Source organism: Drosophila teissieri, chromosome 2R (genome assembly GCF_016746235.2).
Source record: "Drosophila teissieri strain GT53w chromosome 2R, Prin_Dtei_1.1, whole genome shotgun sequence".
In the NCBI taxonomy this organism is placed as follows: Eukaryota; Metazoa; Arthropoda; class Insecta; order Diptera; family Drosophilidae; genus Drosophila; species Drosophila teissieri.
In genome coordinates, this window is record NC_053030.1 from 15,029,221 (window position 1) to 15,040,631 (window position 11,411).

The 11,411-nt window shown below is 41.0% G+C and overlaps 6 protein-coding genes and 1 long non-coding RNA gene across 7 annotated transcripts; 1 reads left to right on the plus strand and 6 right to left on the minus strand.

Moving 5' to 3' along the window:
• Positions 1–4,176: 4,176 nt before the first annotated feature.
• Positions 4,177–4,682, minus strand: LOC122614355. Its single transcript, XM_043788923.1, has one exon. The coding sequence runs from the start codon at positions 4,662–4,664 to the stop codon at positions 4,206–4,208; it is 459 nt and encodes a 152-aa protein (XP_043644858.1). The 5' UTR covers positions 4,665–4,682; the 3' UTR covers positions 4,177–4,205.
• Positions 4,683–4,890: 208 nt separating this feature from the next.
• Positions 4,891–7,235, minus strand: LOC122612962. The gene is made up of 3 exons (XM_043786888.1): positions 6,469–7,235; positions 5,770–6,322; positions 4,891–5,703 (listed from the first exon to the last, which is right to left on the minus strand). Exons 2-3 carry the CDS (start codon positions 6,102–6,104, stop codon positions 5,370–5,372), a joined length of 669 nt encoding a protein of 222 aa, XP_043642823.1. The 5' UTR covers positions 6,105–6,322; positions 6,469–7,235; the 3' UTR covers positions 4,891–5,369.
• An 88-nt stretch (positions 7,236–7,323) lies between these two features.
• On the plus strand, positions 7,324–7,673 carry LOC122612964. Its single transcript, XR_006325657.1, has 2 exons — positions 7,324–7,464; positions 7,531–7,673. It is a non-coding gene; the product is annotated as an uncharacterized LOC122612964 (long non-coding RNA).
• A 269-nt stretch (positions 7,674–7,942) lies between these two features.
• Positions 7,943–8,544, minus strand: LOC122612963 (accessory gland protein Acp53Ea). The gene is made up of 2 exons (XM_043786889.1): positions 8,401–8,544; positions 7,943–8,348 (listed from the first exon to the last, which is right to left on the minus strand). Exons 1-2 carry the CDS (start codon positions 8,485–8,487, stop codon positions 8,025–8,027), a joined length of 411 nt encoding a protein of 136 aa, XP_043642824.1. The 5' UTR covers positions 8,488–8,544; the 3' UTR covers positions 7,943–8,024.
• A 232-nt stretch (positions 8,545–8,776) lies between these two features.
• LOC122614272 lies at positions 8,777–9,357 on the minus strand. The gene is made up of 2 exons (XM_043788811.1): positions 9,263–9,357; positions 8,777–9,201 (listed from the first exon to the last, which is right to left on the minus strand). Exons 1-2 carry the CDS (start codon positions 9,302–9,304, stop codon positions 8,845–8,847), a joined length of 399 nt encoding a protein of 132 aa, XP_043644746.1. The 5' UTR covers positions 9,305–9,357; the 3' UTR covers positions 8,777–8,844.
• A 402-nt stretch (positions 9,358–9,759) lies between these two features.
• On the minus strand, positions 9,760–10,322 carry LOC122614256 (accessory gland protein Acp53Ea). Its single transcript, XM_043788791.1, has 2 exons — positions 10,200–10,322; positions 9,760–10,137 (listed from the first exon to the last, which is right to left on the minus strand). The coding sequence occupies exons 1-2, from the start codon at positions 10,308–10,310 to the stop codon at positions 9,817–9,819; spliced, it is 432 nt and encodes a 143-aa protein (XP_043644726.1). The 5' UTR covers positions 10,311–10,322; the 3' UTR covers positions 9,760–9,816.
• A 367-nt stretch (positions 10,323–10,689) lies between these two features.
• Positions 10,690–11,279, minus strand: LOC122614305. Its single transcript, XM_043788860.1, has 2 exons — positions 11,152–11,279; positions 10,690–11,092 (listed from the first exon to the last, which is right to left on the minus strand). Exons 1-2 carry the CDS (start codon positions 11,191–11,193, stop codon positions 10,763–10,765), a joined length of 372 nt encoding a protein of 123 aa, XP_043644795.1. The 5' UTR covers positions 11,194–11,279; the 3' UTR covers positions 10,690–10,762.
• Positions 11,280–11,411: the final 132 nt, after the last annotated feature.

Genomic DNA, 11,411 nt, shown 5'->3' on the forward strand with positions numbered 1-11,411 from the left:
TCTGTTGCTTTCCTAGTTCATAAAATACCTTAAAATATTAACTGAAATGCTAAGTAAGAATTAAAATTTCAAGTTCAAGTGAGCAGATCCCAGAATGCAGCAATTAATTAGCCAGAGAAATGCTCCCAAAATGAAACATCATCTTCACGATATTTAATCTGTGACCCCTTGCCCTGATGGATCTTAATTTCCGACTCCTGCCACTCCATCCCCCGACTGGCCGACGGGGGTCGAAATGACCCACATTAGGAATGTGTAATTAAGAGCATCGCTGGCCGGCGAATTCCCCCACCCTGCGCACCCTGTATGCTAATGACCAAAGTGAATTGTTGCTGTTCTCCTGTGGTTGTTGTTGCTCCTTGATGTTGCTGTCGCATGTTGTTGTTGTTGTTGTTGCTTTTGTGGCTGGCTTGAATTCCTGACAGCGATAAAAATGTTTCGCTTCGGCTGCCCCCTGGCCACGCCCCCCGTTGGCATGTTTAGTCAGCGGCTTATGCGACGTATGCGTAATGTTAAGGCTATGGAGGCTGAAATGTCTAGGAATGGGGCAGATTTGGCATGTACATACACATGTACACACGCACATATGTATGTACTTATGTACGTGCGATTGTCCCAAAGTCAAGGGGTCTCTCGTCTGCATGAATTGATTGACACGGGAAGCGGTAACATCGGTGGCATCGGAGGCATCGGCGGCAACAAAATGTGTCTGCCAAACAACTTTATTTGTGAGAAGTGGCATTCATGAAATATTCATGCAGGCAAAAAACCCGGCTCACTGCGCTGCTGATGCTGATGGTGATGGTGATGCTGTCAGCCCGGAGGAGTTGCTCCCGCTCAGAGTTTCAGTATATCCAGAGCCTGGAGCTGACATCGAGGGGCATCAGGATTTATTGGGCTGCCAGGCGGAGTGGATGAAAATTGAAGAGTGCAGTGCAGTCGGCAATTGTTGCAATTCGCTGACAGAATTGATCAGAACGGCGGCAGAGCAGCGCGTTATCCATGAATCAGGGGAAATCAAATATTCTAGGAATTTCAAAAAGTTGAAATTTTAAGCTCATGTTTAATAAGCTGGAATATATAGTAATTTGGAATAGTATTTTAAAGTAAAATAGCTTAACTGAAATTTTAAGCTCATGCTTAATAAGCTGAATGCATCATTCATGGAAAGTTTTCATTGAAATAGCAACGGGGAGTTTAAAGCTACGGTTTTCTTTTCATAAACTTGTTACTAACTTTTATTTAATAAACACTGCAGAAAGTGACTTCAAACGTAATTTTTTCTTACCAAGGCCTGTAGCACAGAAAATAATCTGTTTCTTACCATTTTTCCATTTTTGTGTTTTATTTGTCCAGCTTCAAACCCAATTCAATCTCATCTGGCCTCTTTGCTGCACGACTAGCTCCTGGATTCGGACAAATCGTTTATTTGGTTAGCTTTAGAGTGACCCACATTTGACACAACTCAAGTTTCCCCAGCCACCGGAACACTCGACGCATACGTATCCCCATGTTTGTCCAAGTTGATAGTCCCAGCTACCAGATCTCGGCTCACAGCTCACCTCACGACCTTGTTGGTTAGCATTGGGGAAAAGCAGCAGTTGAATTCAGGAGAAAATCACACGCAGAAAAAAGGAGATGTTTGTATTTAATTTCTCTTTAGATTCTTTACATTCTTGTATAAAATGAATTCCAAGTTCTGCATACAATATAACTGCTGCAAATAAATTATTTTCGCGTTTTTAAGGTATCTTTCAGACTTATAAACATCCACTTTTGACTTCTATTATCCATTATCGCGACTAGCTTAAATCGACTTAACTGAAGCTATACCAAAGTTGAAAACTAACTAATTTAGCACTGAAAAATCTTGGAAATTAGTTGGAAAATGTGTGCAACTTCGAGAGCCCATAACTAAGGCTTTTGTGGTTTATGTTTCCAGTTGCAGCACTTTGATGCTGTTTTTCTGTGTGCAGAGGCAGCGGCAGAGGCAAACTTTTAAGCGTCCAAGCCGATGGCATTGGGAAAATAGCATCGATGTCGCCCGGCACCACACAAACTATAAATTGGCTTAAGCCCCGGACCAGCTCTGTCGACCAGTTTGGAGTGTGTTCCCATTTTCGAGCTCCAGTCCCCTTGAAGTGGGTTCCATACTCGGGAGAATCCAGTGGAGAAGGAGGAGTTGGAGGCGAAGGAGGTGACTACAACGTTTGACACTTTTGAACTTTGATGTACGGCACTCAATCTCTGACTTGGGATGCCGGCTGAAAAGTTTCTTTGTGGCCTGTCATGTCTCCCATTTCATTTGCCATGATTTTTGCTAATTTTCCATGGCATTCGCTATGACAAGTTTTCAGCTTTTATCTGGCCAAGATTCCCACGACATCCGCAGTGTGTTTGGCATCATCATCGTCATCGGCACTGGACAAATTTTACCCAATCTCGAGGGCGAACCTGTTTTTTTCATTTTCCCCCAAACTTGTGGCTGTGGAGATTGCATTTTGGTGTTTTTATTAGTGCGCCAGGCTGAGCCCCATTATTATTATTGTGATTAGGATGAAATTAGTTTTTTGTCACGCCAATTTTATCGCCGAATCATCTGGCGAAAAGTGAAAACTTTAACGACCAGTGAAAATCTTTGGCATTACCCTGCACATTGCTGATTTCGTTTGAGCGCAATAAGAGTTCTTCATAAAAAATGAAAAAGGGAAAAACTGAAACTGAAAAATGGGTTGATTTCCATCAATTTCGCTTCGATTAAAGCATTAATCAAAACTCTGCTCGAGCGGAAAGTCAAAACGAAAATTCGCATTCATCATCGTCATCATTAGGGGCACAAACTTGACTTCCCCCACCATTCGTACGCCAATTAAAAATTCATTCGCGGAATTTCCATTTTTATTCCCCATCCTGCAACCAGTAACCCCTTTTCGTTTGATATTCGTTTTAAATTAATATTAATTGCGATTCAGATTGGGATTCGGATTCCGTTTGCTTTTGCACGCCATTGTGGTGGCTTTAACCCTCTGATAATTTTGCTTTATCCTCCTCACAAAAGTGGCATCGAAATGCCTGAAACCCGCACGTTAGGGTTAAAAACTTCTTCAGCTTGGAATCCTGTGCTTTTCATTCAATTAAGTGCAGCAAAAGCACGCTGAAATGGTTTCTTCTTGTTCGAGCCTAGAAAGGCACTGAAAGAAAAATGTATGTGGGTTGCAATGGCACAATAAATATCCTTTTTGTGGGAATGCAAAGAAAAAGGCATTAGTCTTCGTTAGCAAATAAATTGCTATAAATGTATTCCTATGAGAGATCCCATAGAGATTCCTTTTTTTCCAAGTGAACATAATAGGGATTGTGCTTTGTGTGCGCCGCCTTGTTATTTAGAGCCAGCATTTTAGAGTATCCTGGAAACCCAGCGAAAAGCAGGGCAACAACATCAACTCACCCGCTTCCATTAAATAGGGAGAATTGAATTATATGCTCAATAAAGCTTTCCATAGAAAGTTGCTCCACATCTCAACGGCGAGAGGAGCGAAATGAGACGAGACTGGCTCGATTTGCATTTCAGCCGCCTACTAATTTGGCCAACACAACATTTCTGATTTATGGCTGTGTGCTTTCGTGGCTGTACATGTGTGCTATGTGCTCTTGGCTTAAAGCAGCAATTAGCATTTTATTAATTAAGGAAAATGTGTGCTTGTGGAGAAATTCATATTTCTGCAGCAGTCTTCACTAATGTTATCGTTTTGAATAAGTATTTCAGAAATCAGTCAAGTTAAACACTTCTGAGTTGATAATACAATTAGTATACACAATAATTTAGTATATATATAAATTTACTTAATCTCTTTATTAACTTTTAAATGTGGTTTGATCTGTGCTAACCATATTGCCATGAGAATTAATATAACAACTAAGAAGGCAATTGAAATTTACCCGTAAGCAGTATTTATTAGAATTGGAAGCTATTAGTTCGAATAATAGTGGTGAAGCCTGCGGTGACTTAATTGGAGTAAGTCGCATTTGTACATTACCATTGAATAATTTCAATTTACGTTCATTAGTTGATGTATGCCCTCACTTGTTTGTTTTTGACTAATAAAGTTAATTCCTCCTAATTCATCTTTACCTCATACCCTGTACGTTGAAGACACTATTACACAATTCAAAATATTCCAATTGACTATGGTTTTTATTTCAAGTTACAAAAGTAAGGAGGCTTGAGGCGTGGAGCCGGCGTCCTCTAAAGCACCTGACGGCGTCACTTCATCCGGATTTTCCTGGCTTTTCTTCTCATCCGATCCGCCTTCTTCCGAACCATCTGGCGTTGGGGCCGGCTGTTCATCTGCATTACTATTTTCGGGGGGATCCCACCAGGCTTTCACGAATTCTTCAGCAGATAGGGAGTCCTCATCCTTGCCGCAACTCTTTACTCTTCTGCATCCTCCGTTGTTCCGCACGATTGAGGCTTCGACACATCCGCATCCTTTATTGCAGAGATGAACGCAGTCAACTGGGTTATCCGTGCATCCCCTTCTACAATATGAATAGCAATCGGGGAAAGTGTTTTTGCCACATATCCTGTGTGCGATTTTGTGCTCATAGGCAGCAATTTCCAGGATAATCTGGCTGCAGAGGATCACCAAAATAATAAGTTTCATGTCGAGAGCCAAACAGAAAATAAATGAGAAGATCAGGGTGAGACTTTATTAAATTTCTAAATTGAATAATAAGTGGAACTAACTGAATTAGGAACCATTAGTTAAACAATACACCTTATTTTAACTACTTTCGATATCATATTTCAAAAAAGTTATTTTATTGTTTTTTTATTTAAATATTCTTTTTCTAATAAATTCTTTGAGAGTTGAAGTAAAACATCATTTACAAAAATTTTAAAATTACTTAAGCTTATTGGAATTTTAAATTGATTTTTGCTTTATTTTCTATAACACAGCGGAGGTAGTTTACATTCGACACTATCCTTGAAGAGTAATTTTCGAAATCATTTCACCTGATTTATAGTTAGCAGTTTGACCCAGTTCCCTTAGAACATGTTTCAAAATTTCTAGCCCAAGGCACTGCAACTGTTTTCTACAGATGCCTGCCAGCTACGTTTAAACATTTATATTCTCCATTAATTAGATTTTCTGCTTATTTCTGGGCAGGATTAAGACACGGTTCTCGGGAGAAACCTCTTCGAATTCGTTTCCCAGCATTTGCATGGCACTTCAACTGTATATTTAGCTGTCTGCCTTCTTATGTGCGAACAATCCTTGAAGGTCCTGATGCACTGCAGCGAATTCAGCGCTGCCTGCAACTCCTTGTGACTTGGTCAGCATCATCTTACGGATTAGATCGCTGTCCTAATCCCTTGGCGGTGGTCCACGGGGCCTGAGCACTGTCTCGAGAAGATTCGGACCAGGTTGATTCTTCGGTCTGGGAGTGGGCGTCAAGGAGCGGGTGTGTGGAGCCAGTTCATCCTTCTTGTGAACGGCTGAGGTGGCCGCACGTCGCGCCCGAATCTTCTCCTCCATTTTGCTTGGCACCATGAAGCAGTTGGACTCCTTGTACACGGGCTTGCGACGATCGTTCCAGGGGAACGTCCACTGAATGGGTGTGAAGTCACGACGCCAGGGCTTTCTGGGCTTAAACCAGCAATCGCAGGTCCAGTCCTCCTCACCGGGTGCGTCGTCATCGCTATAGATCAGTTATCAGATCAGTTAAGAAATCATGGTGTTCTATGAAGCTAAATGTTAAACTCACCCCCTAACGTAGACGCGAACGTAACGCGCATTCTGTCGGAACATTTGCAGGGCCTCATTAAAGGTCATCTCCAGGGCCGGCGTATTATTGATCTGGGTGATCTCGTCGCCCACTCGCATGCCTCCTCTCTTTGCCAGGCCCGTGGGCGAGACATTCACAATGGTCAGCGGCTCGAACTGGTCAATGCCGCCAGTGACCTCCATGCCCCACATGGCGTCGTAGAAGCTCATGATCCGGCGATCCGTCTCCAGGGTGTACGTCATCTGCAGCTCGTACTCGACATTGTCGAATGCATCCGAGTCGTACTTGGGCACCTTAATCTTTGAGTCGAACATTGTGGCGTACTCAACAGTAAGTGTGGCCCCTAGAATCTAGTAAGATGAAACTGAATCCCAAGCCGCTTGAAACGGACGGTGGGTACTTTATCTTCTGGCGCTGATCGAGTTGATCACTTGCTTTTATAGCCGATAATTTGGCAACAAAAGCGGATGCGGATACAGGGACAATGTCAAGGGGTTTACCAAGTGGGTGTGCCAAGTACAGGGAAAAGTGCCTAAGATATAATTAAAACAAAAATGTAAATATTTTAGTAATAACAGATTTATAAAACCCTTATAATAATAGATGTATAGTACATTTTCAAGCATATATAATACTTAATAACCCAGTATAACATTGTAGTATATATGCATTACTTACTTTTTGTGTAGCAAAGTATCTCTTGCATGGCCTACTGTGTATTGGGTGAAAATCAATGCAATTGATTTGCATTTAATTGTTGTCTATTTTTAGTGGCAGTGATTTTGGCTGACGGAAACAAAAGCGACCGACCGACCGCCGGCCAACAACGAGGAAGATCCCATGGCCGCTTTTGGCCACTGAAAGTGGAGCCGACTCGAGAGCCCAGGGAGCAGCCAAGCGGCCAAGCAGCTCCAAGTCCAGTTCCTCCACACACCGCTGGGCAAGTGCTAACCACTTGGTGGGAGCTATTTGATTTCACTGACCTCAATTATGGCTGCAACCGAGATGGTCCGAGGCTGGCCAGTAGGGAGAGCCGCGGACCTAAGGCTTCTGCTCTGCCGGACTATTGAATTATTCATTTTGAAAATGGATAGGAAACGATGGCAGAAGTGAAACGCGCCAACAAAAGACCATAAAATGGTATTGCCGGGGGAGCAGCGGACAAATGGCCAATGGCAAATGGCAAACAGTAGCGACAACTTGCCTAATTACAGCAGATACTCCGGCATGGATGTGCGGCCTCCAAAACTTAGTATACTCCATATCCTCATCCTCTCTGTCTCTGTCTCTCCAGAAGCACTTAGCAGCTCGTCGGTGCTTATGCAATGGGGTTCTGCGTGGGATTTGCATCACTGAGCATGGCCAGCTTTGGTTGTCATGGAGTTTCGTAGCCAGATAATGGAAAGGATTTCGACCATGGCATTGAGGTAATTACTTAGCAGGTGCTGCTGGCAAGTGGAGGATTACCTGGCAAGTGGAGCCCTTGTTTTCGCAGTTATCTGGAAATTAGTCACGTTTCCAGTGCAAAATTTCAGACATATAATTGTTTCTGGGGCTTATCCAGAAATGAACCAGTCACGATTCCTTTCCACTCCGATTCGGTTGTGCTTTATAAATAAGTCTAACTGCATTGCACTTCTAACTAAGTAGCAATGAAGCTCTATCTACGTCTCCGTAAGTATCGTACATATAACAATTACACATTTATTTAATGTTTAACATCATTTCAATTTGATTTAGTTCTCCTTACTCTAATACTACTCCTGTCCGACGATGAGAAGATAAATCGAAATTTAAAAATAAAGAAAAAACTTCTTACCGGTTAAAATGTCAAGCTTCAAATGTAAAGTTTGTAATGATTGCTAATCATTACTTTTAAATAACTGGTTTTGTTTTACTTTTCCCAAGACCTTTTTTTAAATAAATGTTGCTCAGATGGTTTTAATGAAAATCGTCTAGATCTTAAATACTTTTAATTTTAATTATCCAGAATCAGCAATGTATATAAGGTGAGGTTGAAACTTTACAGAATGGAATTTAAGGAGAATAAAACGAATTAAATAGTTTGAATTTGAGTTGTTTAGCTTGTTGAGGTTGAAACTTTACGGAATGCATGTATGCAATTAAAAAATGAGAATAAAACGAATTAAGGTGGTTCTGATCCGTTTGTTTGGCCAGGCAAACTTTCGGCATACTCTGAATATTTATTCAAACTATAAACTGCGTGGGTTGTCTTAGTCATCAAAGCACCTCAGGCTGTCAAACTTGGCTATAATCGGTCTGATCAGTCCGACTGCGGTGGTAAAGGTTTGGACAAGGCATTCCGGTCGATCGTATATCGCCTTCTTGGCGAATTGATGGGCCAACCTGATGAACCTTATCACACTACCATTTAGTTTGATTTTGGGCTGATAGCCAACGCATTCGGATAGCAGCTTTATGGCCGTTATGGAGTTCTCGATCATCAGGGCACCGGCATCAGTCACCACTTCCAAACACCGCAGATAGTGATCGAGTTCCGAACTGATTGCGGCTTGAACTTGCGACTTTTGGGATAGCTAAATGGCAAAATGGTTGAGAACCATTCCGGCTCAAGGTCGACGTACTTACAGCCAAGAAGCTCAGTAAAAAGGCGACCTTAATCAAATGCATTGGGGCTCTTTTTCCGGCAGCTTTTGATCCAACTTTGTGGGCCATGTGGAAATCTTGCCCTATATATAGGCCTCAGGATAATCGCTTTAGTAATGCTGTCGAGCATCACTGATACCCAATGTGTCGCCTTTAAACTGATGTACCCAAAGTATGCTAGTAATCCGAAGCTAATCTTACCAGACCGTCACTGCGATTTTTTCATTCTAATCAAGCTTCCTTTCATCTAATCGAATGTATTAAAGGAAATCACATAACTTGAATATTTAGCCAGCTTTAACTTCAAGCTCCCAAAAGTAAACGGTGTCTTGTAATAGCATACTTTGTAAGAAATAAATTTATATTGCTCACATTTGAGACCCCATATTGCTCTCGATTTATTTTGGTAATGTGCACATTCTTTCTTTAAATGATATAATCGTCTTCGTCCAAGCAACCTAGTACCGATATCTGCTCGGCATATGGTTTGATGGTAACAGCCAACTTGTTGAGAAGACTGTGCAGACATCTGGGTTCGTCGAAGACCAGTTTCTTGAAGAATTCATAGGATATCTTTAGGTACCAGGTGACCTTTCTGTGCTGGCCGTTTGGCGGCTCCAAAGACACGTATCCGGAGCATTGTTTCAACTCATATATGGTCGGGATAATTCCGTCGGCCAGGGTGGTCAGTGTTTCGATGCCCACCTGAGTACATTTGGCCAGCTTTCCCCAGCTTTCATTTATAGTGGCCTGTGCCTCAGTGTCCCGTGGGATAAGGAAGACCTATGATTCAAATATATATAATCTTCAGTATATACAGATTTAGTGTGCCATATGTACTCACAGCCAAACAACTGAGCAGAAAGATGGACTTGAACCCGCTCATTATTCTGTATTCAACAGCGATTATAACCAGAAAAAACTTGGAATATCTGTGAGAAGGGCTGTCCTATATATAGGATTACATGCTAATTTTAATTTCATCCACCCAAGCAGCGCTAAAAAAATTGGTTGCAGTTTAAATACCTAATCATTTTTGGTCATAATACTTGTCAAGGCGTTTAGGAGTAAATCAATTTTTAAACGCAATACAACAGAAGAATTTGTCTCGCATATCGCAAATATTTCATTGTTTGAATATTCAAACAATAATGTTTTATTGTGTTTGTGTTTATTTTATAAATTTGTTTGATAATTTGATTTAATACTTAAACTTTCTATTAAAAACAAATCGACTCCCTATTATAAATTTATATATAAATTTCAGTTCAACGAACGCTCAATGTCAGTTCGATTTCACTTGGAAGGCCTATAAGGATTACCCTGCCACAAAAAAATACAAAATTTCAATGCTCTCTTAAAGCGGAGAAGTTTATTTTCTTATGGCCAAAACAGTATTCATTGACCCAAGCAATTGTTGGTCTCAAGCGATTTTACATAGGGCCTCAGTAGTCTCACGGAATGCTTGAGTGGTGAAATCAAGCACTGGGACTTTTCAAACGCACCTCGCCTCAGAAGCTCATAGTATAACTTGAGTTTCGAAAGGTAACTATTTCCAAGATTGGGTGGTGGGTCGAAGTCAACACAGTTCAGCAGAGTGCGAACAGCTGGGATTGTTTCTCTCAGTAGACTGGCAACCGCTTTAGCACCGATTTTGCTGCATGACAGCCAGTTCTCCCATATTGGATTTTGCGCCTCGGTTTGGCCCACAAATACGAGCTGTTTAACGAAGTTTAACGATTATTATGCATTAAAGGATTATATTGAACTACTGCACTTACAGCCAGTAAGCCGAAAACTAGTGTAGCCTTCATCAGTTTCATTGGAACCCTTATCTCTGTGCTTTCCACTAAACGGCTGAAGAACAAACTTTCGGAGCCCCTGGTTACCATGCCCTATTTATAGGCCTCAGGATAATCGAATCTGCACGGTCTATTAGCAGCTTTAAAAACAGATTTTACACCTCAAAGTGAGCGCACATTTTCTGCATTTTCTTGCTATTGTTAATCGCTTTTGCATGTTCATTAACACTTTATATAATAACGTTTTAAATAAGGGGACAAGGAGGCATATGATTAAAGTTTAAATCAAAAGTAGTTCAATTTCTACCCGTAAGCAAATCTATTAAATCAACAAATTCCAGAACTGCATGCCAGCATCTAGTAATCTTTCTAGTATCTTTATAATCATGACTTAGAGTATATAGCATAAAACACCCATAAATTCTCTATCTCAGTAAAAAAAAATTGACAATTCAAAAACCAAAAACCGTTTTATAAAGATTTATATTATATATTAAAGAACAGGTTCTCTTGGCAATCGATTTTGCTGAACGATTTAAACCTTATGAAAATGAAACGCACTTTGCACTAATAAGCTTCTCCATGTGTGGCGACACAGCGTCGTAGGATTCCTTCAAGGCGGTCAGGAGACATTTCTGGTTGTTGACAATCTTTTGCAGAAATTGATAGGACATCAGGGCCAGTGCGGTGATGTCAAGGTCCTTAGTCTTCATGGGCTGAAAGTCAGTACACACTGCCATTTTTTTCGCACATGGTATCGCCCTCAAGGCCAACGTGCTGATTGCTTTCAATCCCGATTCTGTGCAGTCCGCAACCTTATTAAGATCTACTTTGAAGGACTCCACTTCGTTTGGCAGCAAGGATCCCAGCAGCTTCAAAATTCAAAAATGGTGGTGAGTGCAAACCTTTACATTGAAACATTGCAACTTACAAGCAAGCTTAAGGCGATGTATGAGACTTGATTGTACTTCATGGCCAAGAGACTTCAGTTAATACAGAACAATCTATTAAACTTAACGCCATTTATGTAGTTTCACAGTTATAAAGTGTTAATTGTTTAACTACGCTTATTTGCGACATAAAGGTGCTGAAAACAAATCAAATGAACGTTTAAACACGCTATACCTTTTGAATATTTCGATTCAATATAAACCATATTTTCAGAAAACACCTCAATCTTACCTTTCAAAT